Source organism: Schistocerca serialis, chromosome 2, assembly GCF_023864345.2.
Source record: "Schistocerca serialis cubense isolate TAMUIC-IGC-003099 chromosome 2, iqSchSeri2.2, whole genome shotgun sequence".
NCBI lineage: Eukaryota > Metazoa > Arthropoda > Insecta > Orthoptera > Acrididae > Schistocerca > Schistocerca serialis.
In genome coordinates this window covers 422,591,660-422,612,764 of record NC_064639.1, presented here as the reverse complement: position 1 = coordinate 422,612,764, position 21,105 = coordinate 422,591,660, and the positions used below count along the sequence as shown (strand labels likewise).

Genomic DNA, 21,105 nt, shown 5'->3' with positions numbered 1-21,105 from the left:
GTAGGTCTATTTTTAATAAGGAATAGCCCACCAACCAGCTTTGCTAACAATTCTTCTGGTCTAAGAATAGGATGGTTGGCATATGAATGAGTTTCCACAGTAGCCAACATATTCTAATTGAGCCATTATGCTTTTCTGTGATGACCATAGGGATCTCCCAATGACTGGAGGACACCAGAGTGATGATCCTCATACTTTTCTATCCTTCTGCCTCAGTTTTCACTAATTTGTGCATAATAAGTGACACTTGGTGTACCCTGTATGATTACGATATGCCTAACTGTTTCAGTGGCATATATCACTTTTCTTTGGCAGGTACCACAGTCATACAAAGCTTGTGAAATGAGACAATTGTCCTCCTTTGACTGTAATTATTAATTGTCTTCACAACTGGCCAATTTCAACTGTTATACCATTATCAAATAACGTTTTACAAGTGCAAATGCAATCACCACATAAGGCAGGTTATGTGAAACTTATGCTAATCCTGTTGTATGGATGATTACTAATTTCCAGTCTTACACTGCTAGTCATATGCTGCTGGCTGTATAGTTTTATAGCTCATGTTTGTGCATGTCAGTTTCCACTTAATATAAGTATGCAGCCAAAATTAACCAATAGTGGAAGTAAATAATAATTATGTCAAAATTCGACAGTGAAGTAATTTTACAAAAGATATATGTGCACAATCCAATGCTGGTTCAAATCATTGCTTGTAATGTGCACATGAAGATCCCAGCTTATTAAATGCAACTGCCTTTGACACCTAATCTAAATGATATTGGATTTGAAAACCAATAAGCATGAATGTATCAAGCCTAAAAATGTGTGTAGCTTCTTTAGAATTTACTAGAGGATAAGCTATTTGTTATGCTGCCTTTTTGTTTTAGGGATGCATGATGGGCTGACCATTTTTTCTTGTTGTCACCAGCTTGATGGTGAGCAGTGGAGAGGCAGCTTGCACTTTTGTCGGTTGTCAGGTGAAGCAACAGCTGACCTTGTAGGCAAAATGGGTGACATTTTGAAATGAGTAGTAACATTGTTTCTGTCTGGTACTGAGGTCTGGACAAGATTTTCTTGGGCTGTCATTCTTGGGTCTTGTAGATAATATCACAGGAGAGCAAAATTTGTAAGCATCCTCTTATTGTCTATGGGGCTAACAGCAGATTACACACTGAAGTTTTGCATATCTGCTTCCTCTGTGAAGGTTGGATCATTGGCTACTGAAATAACTACCGTATACTGCATTGCCAGAAAACCACAGAACTGTGATGACTGCTTGACATTAGTTTACTGATGAAAACTGTCAGAGTATTTTGTTATGTACAGGTGACCAGCCAGGTTGGTTGGCAGGCAGTGAGGAGGGGGGAGGGGAAAGCAGGAGCAGCAGTACCAGTTTTTATTATATTGCTACTAACTGAATGGAATTCCTGTCTTGCAAATTATTGTTTCCATATAAAACTAAAACACACGACTACAAAATAGATAACAATATTTTATCAAGTTTTCAAATTAATAACAGTCTTGATAATGTCCAAAAATACAAACCAAATGAATAAAATGTGAATTCAATAAAAACAGTTGCTATAACCAGCATTCTGCTCAGAGAGATTAAGTAAGCAACAATAGATAGAATACACTAGAACAATGGGAAAAAGTATCCAATAACTTGGTGGGAAAACTGAAGTATAACATTGACACAATAATGAGCGTTATAGTAGGAACTTAGTTCTGACTAGTAAGTTCCAAGGCAACTGTGAACCATCAACACCAGCATTGAGAGTAGATGAAGTGAACAGTGAATAAGTGTGAAGTTAGTTAGTTGCATGATGAAGCTGTTCATGTTGGACTTTTGTCTGTGTTGATTACCGTTGATCGTCAATAGTGTGGAAAAAGTGATTTTTTTTTTTTTTTTTTTTTTAATTTTTAATTTTTTTTTTTTTTTTTTTTACAGAGAGACACATGGTGGAATAATCATTCATATTTCTTTTAAAGGCTTAAGCATGGAAAGCTCAATGTTAGGCTTCATAAATTTTCTTTCTTTCTTCTATTTTTCTTCTTTTAACAACCTATATGTGTATACAATGGAAAATCCAGGATGCAACAATAATGATATTGGAAGGTTAGATCACTAGGCACCACGTCCCACTGAAAAAGAATGCTAGAAATATTTAGCTTTTAGACAAAGTCCTACAGAAATAGAAAACTCACACATATTCAAACAAGCACAACTCATATACACATGACCATTGTAATCTCCATCTAGAGGCAACAGTGGCAATGTATGTGTGAGTTGTGCTTGTGTCAATGTGTGCGACATTTCTACTTCTGAAGCAGGACTTTGTCTGAAAGCTGTACATTTATAGGATTCTTTTTCATCATGATGTTTATGACTCAATGCCTCCTCTATGTGATGACTATCAGTCTATCCTTGTCAGAAACAGTTAGAAACAGTCTGAAAGGCTCTTAAGGGTGTTGCAGGAGAAGCAGGATTGAGAAATAATTGTGCCATTTCCAAGCTATTTAGCAACGAAGTTAGCCAATCAGCTTGATACACATGTAATTTCAAGCAGTTGCACTCACTAAAATACGGTAATGCACTAACATCTGTGGGTCCATGACTTACCACCTGTTGAAATATTCATCACCAGTTAAAATGTGCCTTTTTCAGAAGTTATAAATTTAATCTAGGTGAGAAAAAGTTACTTTTGTTTGGTTTGAAGAAACCAAACTAAGAACATGTTTGGTAGTACTGCGTCTGGCAGGCTGGTTGAACTTCCTTCCATGACTGGCTAACTTCAATGTTAAAAGGTGTGTGTGTGTGTGTGTGTGTGTGTGTGTGTGTGTGTGTATGTGTGTGTTTACTTTGACGATATTTGAAAGCCAAGTGACAGTACAGAAATGCTTAGAGAATTGTGTTATTGTATCTCTGTTTATTATTTGAGTTATTGGGAACTGGAAATATTACTATGGCAACTGGTGGGGTTACTTTATATATACAGATGTTACGTGTTTGCATTTTTACTCAGAAGTAATTTTTCCTTTTAGGTTCCTTATTTACGACTGTGATAAGTTCACTCGAGATTATTTTGAGAATGTGCTAAGAGTTCCACTAAGAGACCCAATAAATGTGTTTAAGAAGCAAACAGTAAAACCGATGAGGGTGAGTTATTTTTTTGGTGTATTTATTATCTGTAACATCCTTGAATAATTTAAAATGAAACATTTTTGTCATTATCTGGTAATCACATACTGATCTTTTAGATGTAACAGGAAGGAGGATTTTAGTTTCAGCTTGATTGTGTTTAAAGAGTTCCTGTGAAGATGTATATTATCTTTGGTGAAGAATTTAGATTCAAGTGTATTTATAGGCAGGCTGGGACACATATTTATTGGTATAAACTTATAATTGCCATCTATCAGACTGAAGCAATACAGTGTCTCAATTTAGATCTAGTAGGTAGTATCATGCCAGTTATCTCAGTTATGATTTCCTTGTTATTTCCTATGTTTAATTAGATGAAAACCTGGCACATCCTTAAGATGCAGATAATCTATTCTATCCATAATTCTGATTGAATAAAAGAAAGTCAGAAATAAACATGTAAATTTTATTGAACAGCAGTATTAACTTTACAATTACAGGAAGAGGAAGAGTGGAACAGAGCTGACATACATACCAATAAAGGAACAGGTATACAGTCATTAGCTGTGTTAGTTTTTAGGTACTTTGTTCTTTAGAGAAAAGGACAGACATGCTATGTGAAAAAGGAAAGATGAATAGAAACTTCAGAAATGGAATTTTTCTCTGGATGCTATTTAAGGACTCACCATTAATTCTTTCCCTTTTTATGTGTACTGTTTTCTGCTCTTTTGATGTTTTATTATCTCCTAGGAGAAAAGTTTCATAAAGTCATAAGAAAGGCAAGGAACCAAAGTATCAAAGGGAGTTCTATTTTTACATGATACACTACATAATGTTCAGTCCATGCTTTTAGCCTCCAATGTGTAACATTACATCATTGTCTGTGACAAGGAAAATTTCCAGTTTTGTCCTCACGCCAGTTCAGACATTCATTTAACACACAAACAGGTAGACTCAAGAAGTCAGCTTCACCATTCACTGACATCAATGTATCTGCTTCAAGTATATCTACAGAAATAAATTTAGGCTTACCAGAGTAGCACATTTATGGTTTCCATTGATGTGTAATGTGAAAATTTGCAACAAAATATATGTTTGATTCAGTATGTGTATAAGTTCTTCTTACCTTAATTTGAGAGTAAGCTTCTCTTCTGCTGGAATACTAGGTTTGACACTGATAGTTGTTCCATGAATTGCAAGCTAGACCACAGCCACAAGCTCATCAAAGAATTCTCATGATATCTGGGAGTACAGAAAAATAATCCCATCATGCTGTTGAAGATTGTCATACAATGTATGACATCAGGCTTTAGCTATTCTTCCTTCTAGAAATTAATGTAGCCAGAATTTAATTTTTCCTTTTCTCAGTAAGAGAAGTGAAAGAAAAGCACCATCCTCATCATATTCTATGATGGAACAGAGACATGGAAGTAACAACAAAGTAACCTCTTCTCAATGGCACCATGTGAAGGGGAATGCACTGCATTGGCGGCATTGAGTGAAGTCGGGCTTAGGGAGATCATTTCATACTGATGCTTGAGAATGGCTCTTAATCAGAGAAGTAGAAGAAAGAAGGTTAAATTTCATGTGCCATCAATAATGAGGTTATTAGAGAAGGAGTACAAACATGGGTTGGGGAAACATCAGAAAGAAATCACCAAAAAAGACTTATATCTACATGGCTGGATGGGAATTTGAACTGCTGTCTGCCCTAATGTGAGTTCACTGCCTTACCACTGCACTACTTCCCTTGGTGAATCTAATTGATTGTGTCTGCTAGCAGACACTACCATCAGGAAGTGTTAAGTTGTATGTTTGTTCTCATAATATTTTACTTGTAGGTGTAACATATGACAATTTAATTGGGAAAATTGCTAAATTAGAAGCATACATAACAGCTGAGGATCACTTGCCTCCAAGAAGCAAAAATTCACATCTTCTGATGGAAACATTATAAAGCATAAAAAAAGACTCATATCCTCTTTCCTCATGGAGGGAAAAAAAACCACACACAGAAGAATGACTTGTATATTTTTTCCTCATGGAGTTAAGAGTATGGCAAAAAATAAAAAAATCAATTTGGCTTTTGGTCATATGTGTTGGTTCAGTTTAGTTTGGTATCACCCAGCACCATTTCACTTGTGTCCTGTACCAAAATACAGCACAATGTTCTGTTAAGGGGTTACCTTTTTTTTATGACTCTGGCTTGTAGGTAATTGTGGTCACCATTCAGAATTTTGCTATGCAATGCTGTGCTATGCCCATGCAGAATTCTCTGAAGCATCTTCTCTGGCAGGAAATTGCTCAGGCTTCTGACTAACGACTTATATCAAATTATCAAAACATGATTGAACATGTATTTTCAGTTTTTCAACCATCCATTTCCACATGTTTATTGCATAACTTCTTTTATAAATCAGTCCGTTAACATGATGCAGATACATTTCTTTTCTATGATAACTTAAACAAGAGTGCTGCTGGTCCAACAGTAATTCAAAAAGCTTCCTTACATTACAACCAGAAAACATCATTTGTTTTTCTCCTAAGAGATTCCATAAACTTGTTTATTCTGTGTGTGTATTCTGGGTCCATTCTGGACTGCATACCAGATGCCCAGCAAGAAGTCAGAATTCTCCTGTCTTCTGCACACTGCAGCTACATCTTTCCTCATATGCCCTATCTGTAGGAACACATATGGTATGCATAGTAGGTCTGTCAATATTTGACCTACCTACTTTACTTTACTTAAACATCATGAACATCTTTAGCTGAAGTGACAATTCTTCATTTAGTGGAACAGGACTTGATCTACAATGTCCTGTTACACTACACATCCCCATACTCAAGCTAAAGATGTCACTTTATTATTTTCTTTTATAATATACAATTTAAACACATTTCATGGCATATAACTGCCTTCTTATTAAATTTTCTTTTGACATTGATTTTATTCCTTATTGTATTATTACATATGTAAGTATATTTTCTAATATCTCTTTTCCAGGTTGTCATTTAGTATCCATTATACGTAATTGTTGTATTATTTTGTTAAACTACTAATACGCGTTCCTTAAATACCATAACATATAGATTCTGTATTACTGATACTTCCAGTACACATTGAGTGACTGTTACCCTCATGGATAAAAATAATAATAATAATAAATAAATAAATAAAAACTTTACAAATTTATTTCTTTAGGGCAAGCTTCATGTTTCCTTTTACTTTTATTATTATTATTATTATTATTATTATTGGTCCTGTAGATCATACATTTAGTACAGCAAAGCACAACATGATATAGGACAAGTCAATTTGAGAATTGTGTTAAGACAGTGTATGTTGAGAGATGGCTGTAGTGGTACATAACTCACATAACAGAATACATATAGGATATAAAGACAAAATATAAAAAAAGTGGTGTGTAATGAGAGGTGACAGTGGTGGTACATTCTACACATAGCAGAATACATATAAGAGATACAGACAGAATATAAATGGCATGTTGTTGTTGTTGTGGTCTTTAGTCCTGAGACTGGTTTGATGCAGCTCTCTATGCTACTCTATCCTGTGCAAGCTTCTTCATCTCCCAGTAGCTACTGCAGCCTACATCCTTCTGAATCTGCTTAGTATATTCATTTCTTGATCTCCCTCTACGATTTTTACCCTCCACACTGCCCTCCAGTACTAAATTGGTGATCCCTTGATGCCTCATAACATGTCCTACCAACCAATCCCTTCCTCTAGTCAATTTGTGCCACAAACTCCTCTTCTCCCCAATTCTATTCAATACCTCCTCATTAGTTATGTGATCTACCCATCTAATCTTCAGCATTCTTCTGTAGCACCACATTTCGAAAGCTTCTATTCTCTTCTTGTCCAAACTATTTATCGTCCATGTTTCACTTCCATACATGGCTACACTCCATACAAATACTTTCAGAAATGACTTCCTAACACTTAAATCAATACTCGATATTAACAAATTTCTCTTCTTCAGAAAATGGCATACGATAATTAAATTATCTAACTAAGTAGAAATACCTACAAGTGAATAACCAGCTTATTACAAGTAACTAAAATTTTGTTTCAAGAAATTCATGTATGGAATAGAAACAGTGATTTAGGAGCAATTCCTTTAATTTTCATTATTTTTGGGGCTTTGCTTGTTTTTATGTGTGTTGGGAGGTGGTTGTATATTTTAATGCCCATACACTTAACCCCATTGGCATATAATTTTATGTTGTGAGCTATAGTTTGTAATTGGGATTTGTTTCTATTGTCATGTGTGTGGCAGTCAGCATTTCTGTAGAGGGATTCCAAGTGCTTTACTGTAAAACAAACTAGTTCCATTATATAGAGGCATGGCAGTGACAGAATTTTTAACTGTTGGAACAGTGGTTTGATTTGATTTTTTATTGGTCCAGTTTTATCCTACAGCACAAATTGTACAATAGATATTGGTCAGGTCAAAGATAAGTTACAATAATACAGAGTATTAGCAAAATAGCAGGCAAATTAAAAATAGGTACCTATTTTAAAAATACCTGAAAATACACCAGTTTTTAAAGAGAGGTTGAAAATTTTTGCCAAGGGGTTTGCTATGTGGTGAGCACATGCTTTTAATATGAAATCAGTTACTTCATCAAGGCCACTTGACATTTTATTGCTTAATGATTTAATTTTACTTATAATTGTTTGTTTCATAAACATACATAGAAGCAATCGAGATCACTAACTTGCTGGAGAAACTTGAGACTGGTCCTTGACAGTGTACTTGAATGAGGTCTTAAGCTATTGAAGTGAAGTATTCATGAATTTTTCCACAACTGAATAACATACAAAGGTTCTTTATATTTAAGATCAAGAACATTAGTTGGTTTTATTTTTTGTGTCATCAACAACAGAGTATATCTTGAAATTTCAAGTTACATCTGGGGCTATGGGTAAGTACTGCACAACTTACTTTTATTTGAAAGTTAAAGTGACCCACCCTCAACTATTTCATAAAAGTGGTACAGACCATTTCACTTGTGAATTGGCATGACCTATGGTATAAATCAGTACTCCAGGACCTGTCTACCCACATATATCCAATCCCTCATGAGTCCACATTCTCTGTATGTCCTTTTTTTTTTTTTGTTTTTTTGTCAGACAATACCTGTCAGCATCCTCCACAATTTGATCGATGAAGAACGAAGAGGTTTGTTAATACTTTTCTTCAAATTTTACCCTGTTATGATTTCAACACTTTTCTTCTCTGTCTATGTATTCTTTGTCCTACTCACTACCATTTTCATTCATATTTCTCTCACCCAAATGTTTTAGATGCTTATCAGTAATACTTCCTATTTTAACCCACTGGGTTCTTCTATCATAATTTATGTGGACCATTTAGTGTGTCATACATTATTTCATGGGTGTACCCTTCATTCCCCACAAAATCATCATACAACTACATTATTTATGTCATATTTATGTTAGGTTCTACTAACAAAGTTTGGGTGCAAGAAAGAGGCCCAATTTGCACTGGGGTTCTTGTTTCTTGTTTAATTAGCTTACCTTTATTTCTAACTATACAATCCAGTTACTTTGGGGTGCAAACACTTGAGACTTAATCTGGTTATTTTCATTGGATTTTATTTTGCTTGTATTATTACCATGTACCTTCAGTAATTATTATCTTTCGTTTATTAAATGTACTGGGCCTTTGAAATAGTTTCCCGTTTCTGTTATTACTGTTTCTTTCCTGGGATTAATGCATTTCATTCTTCTCGGTATTTAATAAAGGGTAGTAGATCTCGTTTGTTTGACCATCCTCTATACCAGATTTCTCTTCTAACACAGTGTGGTTGCCTATATTTTTAACACTTTAAGTAAGTGAATTTCATCTAATACATTGTCTAAATACTTTGCCTTAGTTAAATGTCATTCAATATAATTCTTGCAAATACCTCATGAACTATTGTACTGCTTTGGATCTAAATGCTGTAATGTTAGCTTCTCTTGGGTACTGGTTGACCAGGATTTTCTCTCAAATTTCTCCTGAAAATCCTCCCATGTTTTAAAATCTTCAGAATGAGCATTACCCCATAGTGCTGTGTATCTGGATAAATATCCTAGTATGAAATCTATCTTTCTGTGATGACTCCACTTACTGTATAATTATCTATACTCTTAAGAAATAGATTGGTTCAACTTCCTCCTCCAGTTTAAACTTGAGGAATTGTTTTGCCAAATATAAGCTGTCACTCAGTTGCAAATCTTCTACCAGATCCACACGTAAGCCCACACCATTTCCAATTTGTTTGTTTTGCAGTTTATTTTAAGTGTCTGTAATTGCACTCCAAAGTTTTTGTAATTCTTCTTGGCAATGTGTTGTATTACCCTCAAAGGTGATTGAACTATTCTGTAAACTTACGGTATCATTTACAAAATTTTGAAGTTTGGTTTCTAAAGAGTTAAGTGTATCTTAATGATGTAAGAGCTTGTTATGATCTAAACAGTCTACCTGTATATATTTATTGGAAATTTTGAGTTGTAATTTGTTGAACTTATCTCTAACATTATGCAAATATTGCTCAAACTCCTTATTTACCATTTTATGTACTTTATCAGGCAAATTTTCTGTAAGACTGTTAACCTTTGTGTCAGTATCTGTGAACTTTATTGCCTGTTCTGTTATCTGAGCTTTGAAGTCTTCTTTTATTGTTTTGGTTACCTAGTAATAATTTCTTATATAATATCCTGTTTTATATTAAACTTAACATCTACAATATCTTCTGTTGTAGTACTTATAGTATACAGTTTGTCTGTTAAGGTTTTAATACATTCCTCTGAGCTCTGTAAGGGCAAAGATAATGTTTCAAAATTTATGATCAAAGTCACAAATTTAGTGTTTAAAGTGGCAAAAAACTTTTTGTTGTCATTATTTTCTGTCAATTTATCATTTAAATGTGCTGTTATGTGAGCACTAGTTTCTTCTAACTTTTGATTACTGCTTTCCATTAACTGTTTATTATTATCAGCTGGTTGCTGCTTCAGCAACTTAAGTACTTCACTTGTTCCTATTTGTGAAGGCATGCTTTGTGTCATAATAGGCATTAAGTCATATATAAATGTTTTATTTTACGTATATTAATTATTTTACATATTTATCTTAAATTACTTTGCTTATAGGTTTTTTTTTTTTTTTTTCCTTTCTTGGAGATGAAGAAAACACACACACACACACACACACACACACACACAGACACACAGTATGACAAAATTCACTACTCACCACATGCAGTATCTTGTCAGATGGTGGCTGCTTCTGACAGTTGATGGCGGTATGCAGTCAGTGTTCATAGACTGCAATTAGGTAGGTATGTGCCATCAGTAGTCGAAGATTGTCCCAGGTTGTTGCATTGAGCTGTATCTGTAGTGGCTGTGGGAGTGACAATTTTTGTCTCTCACAGATAAGATCTCCATTGGAAGTCTTCTTACTCAGTAATTTGAATGGGAAATATCTCTTTTTGGTGTCAAATCACACTGTAATATTACTGATATTGGTTAGCAACATTCAATTTAAGTTCACAACTAACTGTATAGCTCCGCATCGTTGTTTGTTTCCTTTTTACCCATAGCAACTCTGTCATCTTGGTATATGTAATCTTTGTTTATTGGGCAAATTCTAAGTCATTAATGCCCTTCTTTTGCAATTTTTCTCTGAGAACACTGTCGCCATATGTAGTGAAAAATAAAAATATCCACTTGGTTTTTTGTCATGTTAGTTGGTTCAGTTTAGTTTGGTATTGCTTGGTACTATTTCACTTGCATTCTTTACAGTATGTCACAACGTTCTTTTAAGGAATTACATCTTTTTTTATCACTGTGTAGAATTTTGTGGACCAGTTATGCTGTACCACTCCTGTGCGGACTTCTCTGAAGCATCTTCCTGGCTGTGGGAAATTACTCAAGTTTTCCAACTAACAACTTATACCAAATTATCAAATGATGACTGAACAAATATTTGTGAACTTTATTGCCTGTTCTGTTATCTGAGCTTTGAAGTCTTCTTTTATTGTTTTGGTTACCTAGTAATAATTTCTTATATAATATCCTGTTTTATATTAAACTTAACATCTACAATATCTCCTGTTGTAGTACTTATAGTATACAGTTTGTCTGTTAAGGTTTTAATACATTCCTCTGAGCTCTGTAAGGGCAAAGATAATGTTTCAAAATTTGTGATCAAAGTCACAAATTTAGTGTTTAAAGTGGCAAAAAACTTTTTGTTGTCATTATTTTCTGTCAATTTATCATTTAAATGTGCTGTTATGTGAGCACTAGTTTCTTCTAACTTTTGATTACTGCTTTCCATTAACTGTTTATTATTATCAGCTGGTTGCTGCTTCAGCAACTTAAGTACTTCACTTGTTCCTATTTGTGAAGGCATGCTTTGTGTCATAATAGGCATTAAGTCATATATAAATGTTTTATTTTACGTATATTAAATATTTTACATATTTATCTTATATTACTTACTTATAGGTTTCTTTTTTCCTTTCTTGGAGATGAAGAAAACACACACACACACACACACACACACAGTATGACAAAATTCACTACTCACCACATGCAGTATCTTGTCAGATGGTGGCTGCTTCTGACAGTTGATGGCGGTATGCAGTCAGTGTTCATAGACTGCAATTAGGTAGGTATGTGCCATCAGTAGTCGAAGATTGTCCCAGGTTGTTGCATTGAGCTGTATCTGTAGTGGCTGTGGGAGTGACAATTTTCGTCTCTCACAGATAAGATCTCCATTGGAAGTCTTCTTACTCAGTAATTTGAATGGGAAATATCTCTTTTTGGTGTCAAATCACACTGTAATATTACTGATATTGGTTAGCAACATTCAATTTAAGTTCACAACTAACTGTATAGCTCCGCATCGTTGTTTGTTTCCTTTTTACCCATAGCAACTCTGTCATCTTGGTATATGTAATCTTTGTTTATTGGGCAAATTCTAAGTCATTAATGCCCTTCTTTTGCAATTTTTCTCTGAGAACACTGTCGCCATATGTAGTGAAAAATAAAAATATCCACTTGGATTTTTGTCATGTTAGTTGGTTCAGTTTAGTTTGGTATTGCTTGGTACTATTTCACTTGCATTCTTTACAGTATGTCACAACGTTCTTTTAAGGAATTACATCTATTTTTATCACTGTGTAGAATTTTGTGGACCAGTTATGCTGTACCACTCTTGTGCGGACTTCTCCGAAGCATCTTCCTGGCTGTGGGAAATTACTCAAGTTTTCCAACTAACAACTTATACCAAATTATCAAATGATGACTGAACACATATTTTCACTTTAACCATCCATTACCAAATGTTTATTACATAACTGCATTTACAATTAAGACCATTCTCATGATACAAATGCATTCCTCCTCTATGAGAACTCAAACAAGAGCACCGCTGATCTAACAGTAGTACAAAAAGCTTCCTTACGTTGAAATCCAAAAACATCATTTGTTTTTCTCTTTAGAGGTTCCATAATCCCGTTTATTTTGTGCATATCTGCTGGGTCAGTGGACTGCATACCATATGCTCAGCAATTAGTCAGCATTTTCCTTGCTTCAGTGCACTGCAGCTATATCGTTCCTTGTACGACCTCTGTGTAGGAACAGGTACTGTATGCACAGTAGGTCTGTCAATATTTGGTTTACTTAAACACCGTAAACATTTTTAGCTGATGTGACAGTTCTTCATATAGCAGAATAGGACCTGACCTGTGACACTACAAGAGCAATTGGTTGGGAAATGTTGCTAAGGAGGGGCAGGTTACTCATATTCTAGGCTGAAGGGAACACCCATATTGTCAGGATAAGAAAAAGATGAAGTGGAAGGCATCAGACAGAGTAGCAGGTCAAAGATAAGCAAAGTGATTACTCAGTTCTGTTTCTATCTGGATGAGTACAAGTGAGTACAGTGCATCACCTTAAAATACTGTCTTTTTTTGTAAATGCTTTTAGTTATGAAAGTGAAGGCTCAGCAGGCACTTTTTCACGTTTCTGCTAGCCTAATGGAAATCCTAAATTTCTTGAGTATGCTTTTCTTCCTCCAACTTCAACTTTATTTATAGCTCTCCTTTGTGATCTGTTTACATAAACATACATAATTTTTTCATTACTTCTGTTGTTGGTATTACTACTATCGCATCTGCAGGTTTATCCTCCACATCTTGGATTTGGGACCCCACAGGATTCACTGCAGTCTTGCCTGTCTCTTATGCCCAAGCCACCCAAGAAAGATATTTTGCGCTACATTCAGAATGCAAATAAGGTAATGCTTTTCCAGACAAACTTAATCATGTGTTTTTTTAGTGTGATATATTATTCAGAACAATTTTAAATATCCCCTTATACTTACAGGTTCTGCGATATACAGCTGAAATGGAATGGTCTCATCCAGAAGATGAAGGGCGAAAATTTCAAATCTCGTATTCATTGAGTGACTGTAAAATAACAATTTATGAACCACCTGTTAGAAATTCAGGAATTATTGGAGGGACCTTCCTGAGGGCCACTCTTGTGCCAAAGGATGGGGCCAGTCCCGATTTTCCTGAGTATTACACTCCTGCTGACTTCTATATTGGTAAGTGTTGTGATGTTTTTACCATTGATTGCAGGAAATACCTTTACAAGTTTGACTGTACAGTTAAATATCTTAAAACTGGGAAAATAATGTTGAAGTAGTGTACTAAAGTGTACTAGAATCACTATCAAATGATGTACGACATGGTTATACATGAACTGTTCTATTGTACGGTGGAATTTACAGAGCTTCCACACTGTTGCAACATCAAGAACATACTGCAAGTCTCTGCTTTCTCTTCTCCAATCATCATCTCCCTGGTACATCAGAGAGGTTTTGACCTCCTAAGGCTCTCAATGTTCCCACAGAAAGGCTCTCAATGTTCCCACAGAGCCCCTCCCACAGAGTGCAGAGCACTATGGGTTGTGTTGACAGCAAGTCATGGGTGAGATCACTACACCAACCACGCCATGGCTGCTGCATGAGAAATATATGTTCAGACTGTCTCTTGTTGTGATGTGTGTTGGATGGCAGCCATATGATGGTGGTGAGCTTGTTTGAGGTCTACAGCATGTATAGGTATTTGTTGTCTACTGTAGAGGTGAGAGGGGCATGTTAGCAAACAGCATATATGTTGTATTGCACCAGGTGTTGAAGCATCTGTCTAATTTGGCTGCAACATGGTTTGGAGGTGATGTCCAATGTGGGTGACATCGACGGTAGTTCCATAGGTGGTTGCCTAGATGGTGCTGGTACCAGGGCTGAGGTTGTGGACATTGGCGTAGTCTGTTCATCTGTGCTGGAATCAGGTGACCATAGTCTGTGAGGGGTGCAAGCAACACTGTTGTTGGCTTGTTGCACACTAGTATGTTAAACATTGTTCACCATGGGACAGCACTTTGTAAGGCCCTGTTTATGCTGGCTGGAGGGCTGGACATATGCTATTGTCACAAATCATTATGAACTTACACTGGCAAAGGTCATGATGAACAAAAACTTTCAGCTGCATGTGTGTTGATGGTGGCAGAATGTACATATCCTGTATATGTGCGCAAACTCAGTCCACTAATATCGGCAGGTCATTGTCTGCCACATTGAATGTTGGCTGTGCAAAGTTCCTGGGAAGCAATAGTGTTTTGTCATACAGGATCTTGGCAAGTAACACATGGATATCATCTCAGTATGCTGACTGAATGTTGGGGAGCATCCATGGTAGTGCCTCAGACCAGAACCCACCACAGCACGTCAGAGCTGCCTTCACAGTCCTGTGCCAACTCTCAACCATCCTGTTGCTTTTGGTATGGTAAGGTGTGATATGCATGGAATTAATATTGCACAGATGGAATAGGGTTGTGAAGAGGGATGACTCAAAGTGCCAGCCCTGATCTGTGTTGATCTGTTCTGGGGTTCTGAAGTGCATGATCCACATTTCTATAAATGTGCACACTGCCACTTCCACTGTAATAACTCAGATAAGGACCACCTTGATCCTTCTTGATCTTCTGGTGATGGCTGAAAGCCTTCCAACCAAGGAGGGGGTCCTACAGTGTCAATATGTATGTGTTTGAAACATGCTTTGGATATCAGAAAGTGTCCAGCTGTGGCTGGGTGTGTCGAGCAGTTTTGCTTCATTGACTAGCTTTGTTCTTCTGATTTCTGGGTGGTTCAAGTTGTGTAGTTTGTGGAACATTTCCTGTAACATTCTGAGTGGCACAATGGGGCATATTCTGTTTTGGGACAACGTCACACAGCAGTGTTAGCTATGTGTTGGGTAAGGTTCGATGTTCAAATCAAAGTTTGGTCATTTATTTTATCATGAGCTTGTTGATGGAAGAGTCATTGGCTAGCTCTGCGGCCTTGTGTTCATAGTTGTATTGTAACAAAATTGCACCAATCCAAGAGAGGCAATCAGTGGTTATGTTGTCTACCCTATGAACATATGGGTGGCTTGTGGGAGAAGATGTTACCATTGGGTATTCATAATGTGTGCCCTGCTGTGACATTATGATATGCAGCAGTCTATGGTTGTGACACACAGGTGGCATGAGCCCAGTGGGAATTTTAAGCAGAGGTTTGAGACTATGTAGCACTGATTGTCAGACAACTGATTCATTATGCACCCTAATTAACATTCATTCCATGGGACAGGGTGGTTGCTGATCAACAAAACTGATGTGCAACTGGTTGTGATGAAACAGAATGTGGATGCTCATATCCAGAACACAACAAGGTAGGTCGAGTGGTGTGGAACCAGCAGTTACATCATGTTGTGTTAGGCAATGACACATTAAATTGTTTGGGGGGGGGGGGGGGGGGGGGCACAATCCAGCTTGGGCTATTGCAGAACTGTTACATAGCGTAACCCTGTCAATAGTGATCCACATTACACAATGGGATGCAATTTTTTGTAATCCAAGCACAGCATGGAAGACGTGAATGGTGAGAAAGTGGCACAAGAATTGGGTTGAATGGCAGGCTGACTCATTGCATTGTCCAAGTGAAAGTTATCCAGGGCACTGTGTAATAAGCACATGGCATGTGGTAAGGTGGCTGCCTATTATTTGTTTGGCACATCGGGTCATGTTTGTATGGAATGTGGTTCCTTGTATCCAATACACAGCATGGAGGACACTGATGGTGTGAGACTTACATGTGGTGTATGCTATGGATTAAACTAATTTGAAGCACTATCTGTCAGTGCATTCACCTCTACCTCTAACAATAGGCCATTGTTGGGAGTTGTCATTGACATTTTTTACTGTCCATGTGATCATTGTGGAGATTAACAACACTCTCGGTTTTTGCTATGTGACTAGCACAAAAATGACATTGTTCTTCATGCACTGTATGCGCATTGCTGAGTGTAATCCAGTACTGGTGTGGTGGTTGCTGTAGAATGTATCGGCCACATTGTTGTGATATGATCAGAGTGAATATTGTTAAATGGTGAAATCACATGTTCAGAGAGCAGCACAGGTCACTAGTGCAGAAGTAGGGTACTAATGTGTACTAGAACCACCACCAAATGATGTACAACCAGATTATACATGAACTGTTTTATTGCATACAGTAAATTTACAGAGCTTCCACATCATTACAATTTCAAGAACATACTGCTAGTTTCTGATCTTTCTCCCCCAAAGATACTCTCCCTGGGATGTCATTGAGGTTTCAACCTCTTGAAGCTCTTGATGTTCCCATCATCCACTAGAATTCTTCATTTCTTAACATTAACAGAGATCATTATGTAATTTATGTACGAGGGTTGGAACTTAAATAGTGGCAACTATTTATTCACTACCAATATAAAAGAGTTACATGTTTGCACCTGTTACTGTCCTTCAAAGTAGTCACCAGCATTGTGTAGAACCCATTGCCAGCAATGTGGAAGGCATAATATACCATTAGCAGAGCCTGTTTTGTTGATAGTGTGAATGGAGCGGTCTAAAGTTATGGTGATTCTTGTGTACGACTGTGATGGTGTTATCCTAACACATTACATTCCTCCACAGCAGACCATCAGTCCACAGTATTACTGTTCATTTTAGGAGCATCACCTGCGACCAGCTTTGCGAAAGAAACGGCGACACTTTCTGCGCAACCCACCCATCATTTTGCACAACAATGCAGGGATGCATACAGCGCAGGCTGTGGCTGCCCTGTTCGGTCAATGGGACTGGGAAGTACTGTACCATCCACCATACTCCCTGGACTTACGTCCTTGTGACTTTGATTTGATCCTGAAGATGAAGGAACCACTTCGTGGCATTCGCTTCAGAACTGTTCCAGAGATTCGACAGGCAGTAAACCGCTCCATTCGCACCAACAACAGAACATGCTCTGCTAACAGTTTACTATGCCTTACACATCACTGGCAACAGGTTCCACACAATGCTTGTGACTGCTTTGAAGGATAGTGACAGGTGGAAACATGTAACTCTTTTGTATCGGTTGTGAATAAATAGTTGCCACTATTTAAGTTCTAACCCTTGTATGTTAAATAATTAGTTAAAAACAAAATATGTCAGTAACCCCCTTCAGAAAGTAAAGTAGGAGAGACTGCAGACATTGATCAGCTTGTGACATCATTTTGGGAGCTAAAACAACTGCTGCTCCTCAGTGTTATTAAATGGTTGCTTAAAGGTCAGAAAATGGTAACAGTGTATCACCTCTAAGTGGACCAAGCCTGGTAAAACACACTGCTGTTAAAACCAACCTCGGAGTAATGAAAACTACACTTTTTCAAAAAATCTCTTATTTTTAGTGTAATATATATTGATTACATGAATATGTGTTATAAAACAAAATTTATCTATGTGCCATAAGTATAGACCCTTGTCTATATGGATGTTGCTATGTGCCTACATATACATCTACTTCGACCACTGGGAAGTGCATGGTAGCGGATGCCTCCTATGGTATCACTTTGTAAGATTTATTCCTGTTCTGTTTATATATGGAGGGTGGAAAGAATGATTACTTAAATGCCTCTGTGCATGCTGTAATTAGTCAAATCTTGTTTTTGTCATCTCTATGGAAACAATTCATGGGATGCTGTAGTATTTTCCTAGACACCTCACTTAATATTGGATCTTAAAACTTAGTAAGTAGGCTTCTGCAGAATAGCTGACATCTGTATTAAAGTGTTAGCCAGTTCAAGATTTTCTTTGATGCTCTCTTGTAGGTCAAACACCTGTCACTATTCATGTTGTCCTTTTTTTGTATATGTTAGTAACCCCTATTAGTTTTCTTTGCTATGGGTTGCACACACTGAACAATTTTCTATCACAGGTTTCGTGAATATTTTGTAGGTAAGTTCCTTTGTAGACTGATTGCTTGAGTGCAGAATGAGTTAATTCTGTTCATAAGTAGCGGAAAATTATTTTCTTACTGTCAAGCAATTGGATCCTGCTATGAATGGGTGTAGTTTGTCAAATGCTGAAGTCATATACCAGAGATACCAAATGCATGTGCAATATCTCCAATAGATATTTTTGTGCGAGGTGACTTTCTAATGTAGCTTTCTGCCACCAGAAGTGCCATGTCACGTAATTCAGTTTGAATCTTATGACTGTTAGATATAGTGCTTGGACAGTCTGTGTAGTAGCAATCACAGAGCCAAAAAGATATGCCTGTAGCTGTAGCAGGTTATCTAATACACAGTAATTTTGTTAAGTTTATGTTTTTCATGTATTTCTGCGAAGCAGTGAATTTTACCTGTGTATTTCAGTGTGTAGCCTAGTGTTTAGTAATTTACTCTGGGTTGGTTATTTTTCATAAATTTAAATGTGTTAGCTTTGTGTGAGATGACTGTAGGGAGACTAGAAGTAGCATAGCAGCAGAACTTAGACAGTGACTTCTTGGGTGAGTGGTACATTACTTGCAATATAGACAAAAGTTTGTTGAATATGGGTAAAGACCTGCATCTGTTGTGCACAGACACAGAGGGCATTGTCTTCTGTCCATAAACAGCTTGTAGCCGTGTTGGTGACAGTCAACAGGATTCATGCTGCCCTGGGCTACAGTGGCATTGGGGCACCTGAGACAAATGCTTTAGCACATCTGGAGTCTAGAACATTACATGGAATCCCTGCTGTCACTGCACCATCCAATTCACACATCCCTGCAAGTCAAAATTTGCACAGTGGTGTTTGATGAGTGGTAAGGTTGGGGGAATTTGTGGGAAGAAGGTGAAAGTGGGTAATGGCCATAAGGCTGCCCCCTAAGCCTCAAAAACAGGTTTGAGGTATTGCCTACTGTTGAAAGAACATGTGAGTCAGCATGAGATGCCACACCTATTGGGACTATGGCCTATCTTCCTGAGAGGTCCAGACAAGAGCATAAGGTTGGATTGCTTATCATTACGTGCTCCAATACTAGGCAAGTGATGGAGATCCTCAAGCAAATAGAAGTAAGATTGACAAACTAGGCCAGTGTCCCCTCTGTCTGGTGGCTGGGGGGTTTCATCCAAGATGAGGAGGAGGCTCTGCTGGCATTGATTGAGTGTACTGGGTGCACCCAGCTACAAATCGTGGCCCATGGTAGCAAGAATGATGCCCGACACCTGGTTTAAGAGAGTATCCTTGGTTCCCAAAGATGGCTGGCCTTCTTGGCGAAGGCAGCCAGCCTCATTCATGTGATGGAAAGTAGAGCTATCATTCCAAGAATGAATTGCAGCCCTCTAGTTTGGAGCTGAATGGAAGATGATTCCGTGATGACCTAGCATGTATGTTTCTTGACCTTCCCTTTCTCCACAGAAATGTAGCCACTCCTGCCACCTCCCCCCAAAATCTCTAGTGCACACTACACACAGGAAGGAGCTGCCAGGGTAGTGAAGTATGTGTGGTGTGCTCATGTGGGTTTTTTAGGATAAAGAAATCCCTTCACAGGCCTGGAAAGATGTGTCCTTAGTCCTGACATGGTAGCATTTGGCATAGCAGATCAGAAGATCAGAGAAAGAAAATGTTAATGTAGTGTTAGTTAATTGCAGAGGCATCTATGGAATGGTCCTGGAACTAGTCTCACTCATAAACAATAATCATGCCAACTAGGGACAGAAAGCTTATGTCAGTAGCAACAAAATTCTAAAGTCTGACTGGCCTGTATATCATGAAGACAGGTTGAATGCCAGTGGTGAAGGCATAGTCATAGCAACAAAAAATACAACAATATCTAGTGAGACTGGTACAGATTCAGAATTGAAAATAATTCTGGTGATGATAAGTGTAAAGGTGGGTCACATATGGTCATCAGATACTTTTGCAGAACCCTGCCTCTGAAGCACTAATGATGGAACATGTGAGGGAATCTTGGAGAATATTTCGCATAAATTCCTTCAGCATTTTATTATTTTAGGTGGAAATTTTAACATAACAGCTATGGACTGGGAGATTCGAGTGATTAGGACTGGCAGTAGGCAGAGAATTGAGTGAAATTGTTGTTTGTGCTATAACCAAAAATTACCTTGAGCAGTTAATCAGAGAACCAACTTGTGAAGATAACATTTTAGACCTGTTGGTGACAACAGACCCAAACTTTTTGATGTAGTTAGTGTAGAACAGGGTATGAGTGGTCATAATGTTGCTACACCAGCACTGACTGTGGCTTTAAATGGGAATACAAAGAAACGCAGGAAGATCTTTCTGTTTAGCAAGAGCAACAAGAGACATTTCAGATTACCTGACATGTACAGCTTTGATAATGTTGAGCATCAATGGATGAAGTTCAAGAGCATCACACAATATCCTGTAGACAGGTAAGTGTAAAAACTCTGAGGGATCAAAAAAACTCTCCACGATTCTATAACCATCTAAGGTAGCTGCTATGAAAGCAAAGAGAGCTTTGCTGCAAATTTAAACACAGCCAAAGCCCGACAGA

The 21,105-nt window shown here is 37.3% G+C and overlaps 1 protein-coding gene across 1 annotated transcript in view; it reads left to right on the top strand.

The window, feature by feature from the left end:
* LOC126457283 (EF-hand domain-containing protein 1-like) overlaps positions 1-21,105 on the top strand; it is a 185,857-nt gene that overhangs the window by 137,617 nt on the left and 27,135 nt on the right. The window contains exons 8-10 of the mRNA XM_050093451.1: positions 3,049-3,163; positions 13,360-13,476; positions 13,566-13,788. Coding sequence (XP_049949408.1) covers positions 3,049-3,163; positions 13,360-13,476; positions 13,566-13,788 — 455 coding nt within the window. The remainder of the gene's footprint in view (positions 1-3,048; positions 3,164-13,359; positions 13,477-13,565; positions 13,789-21,105) is intronic.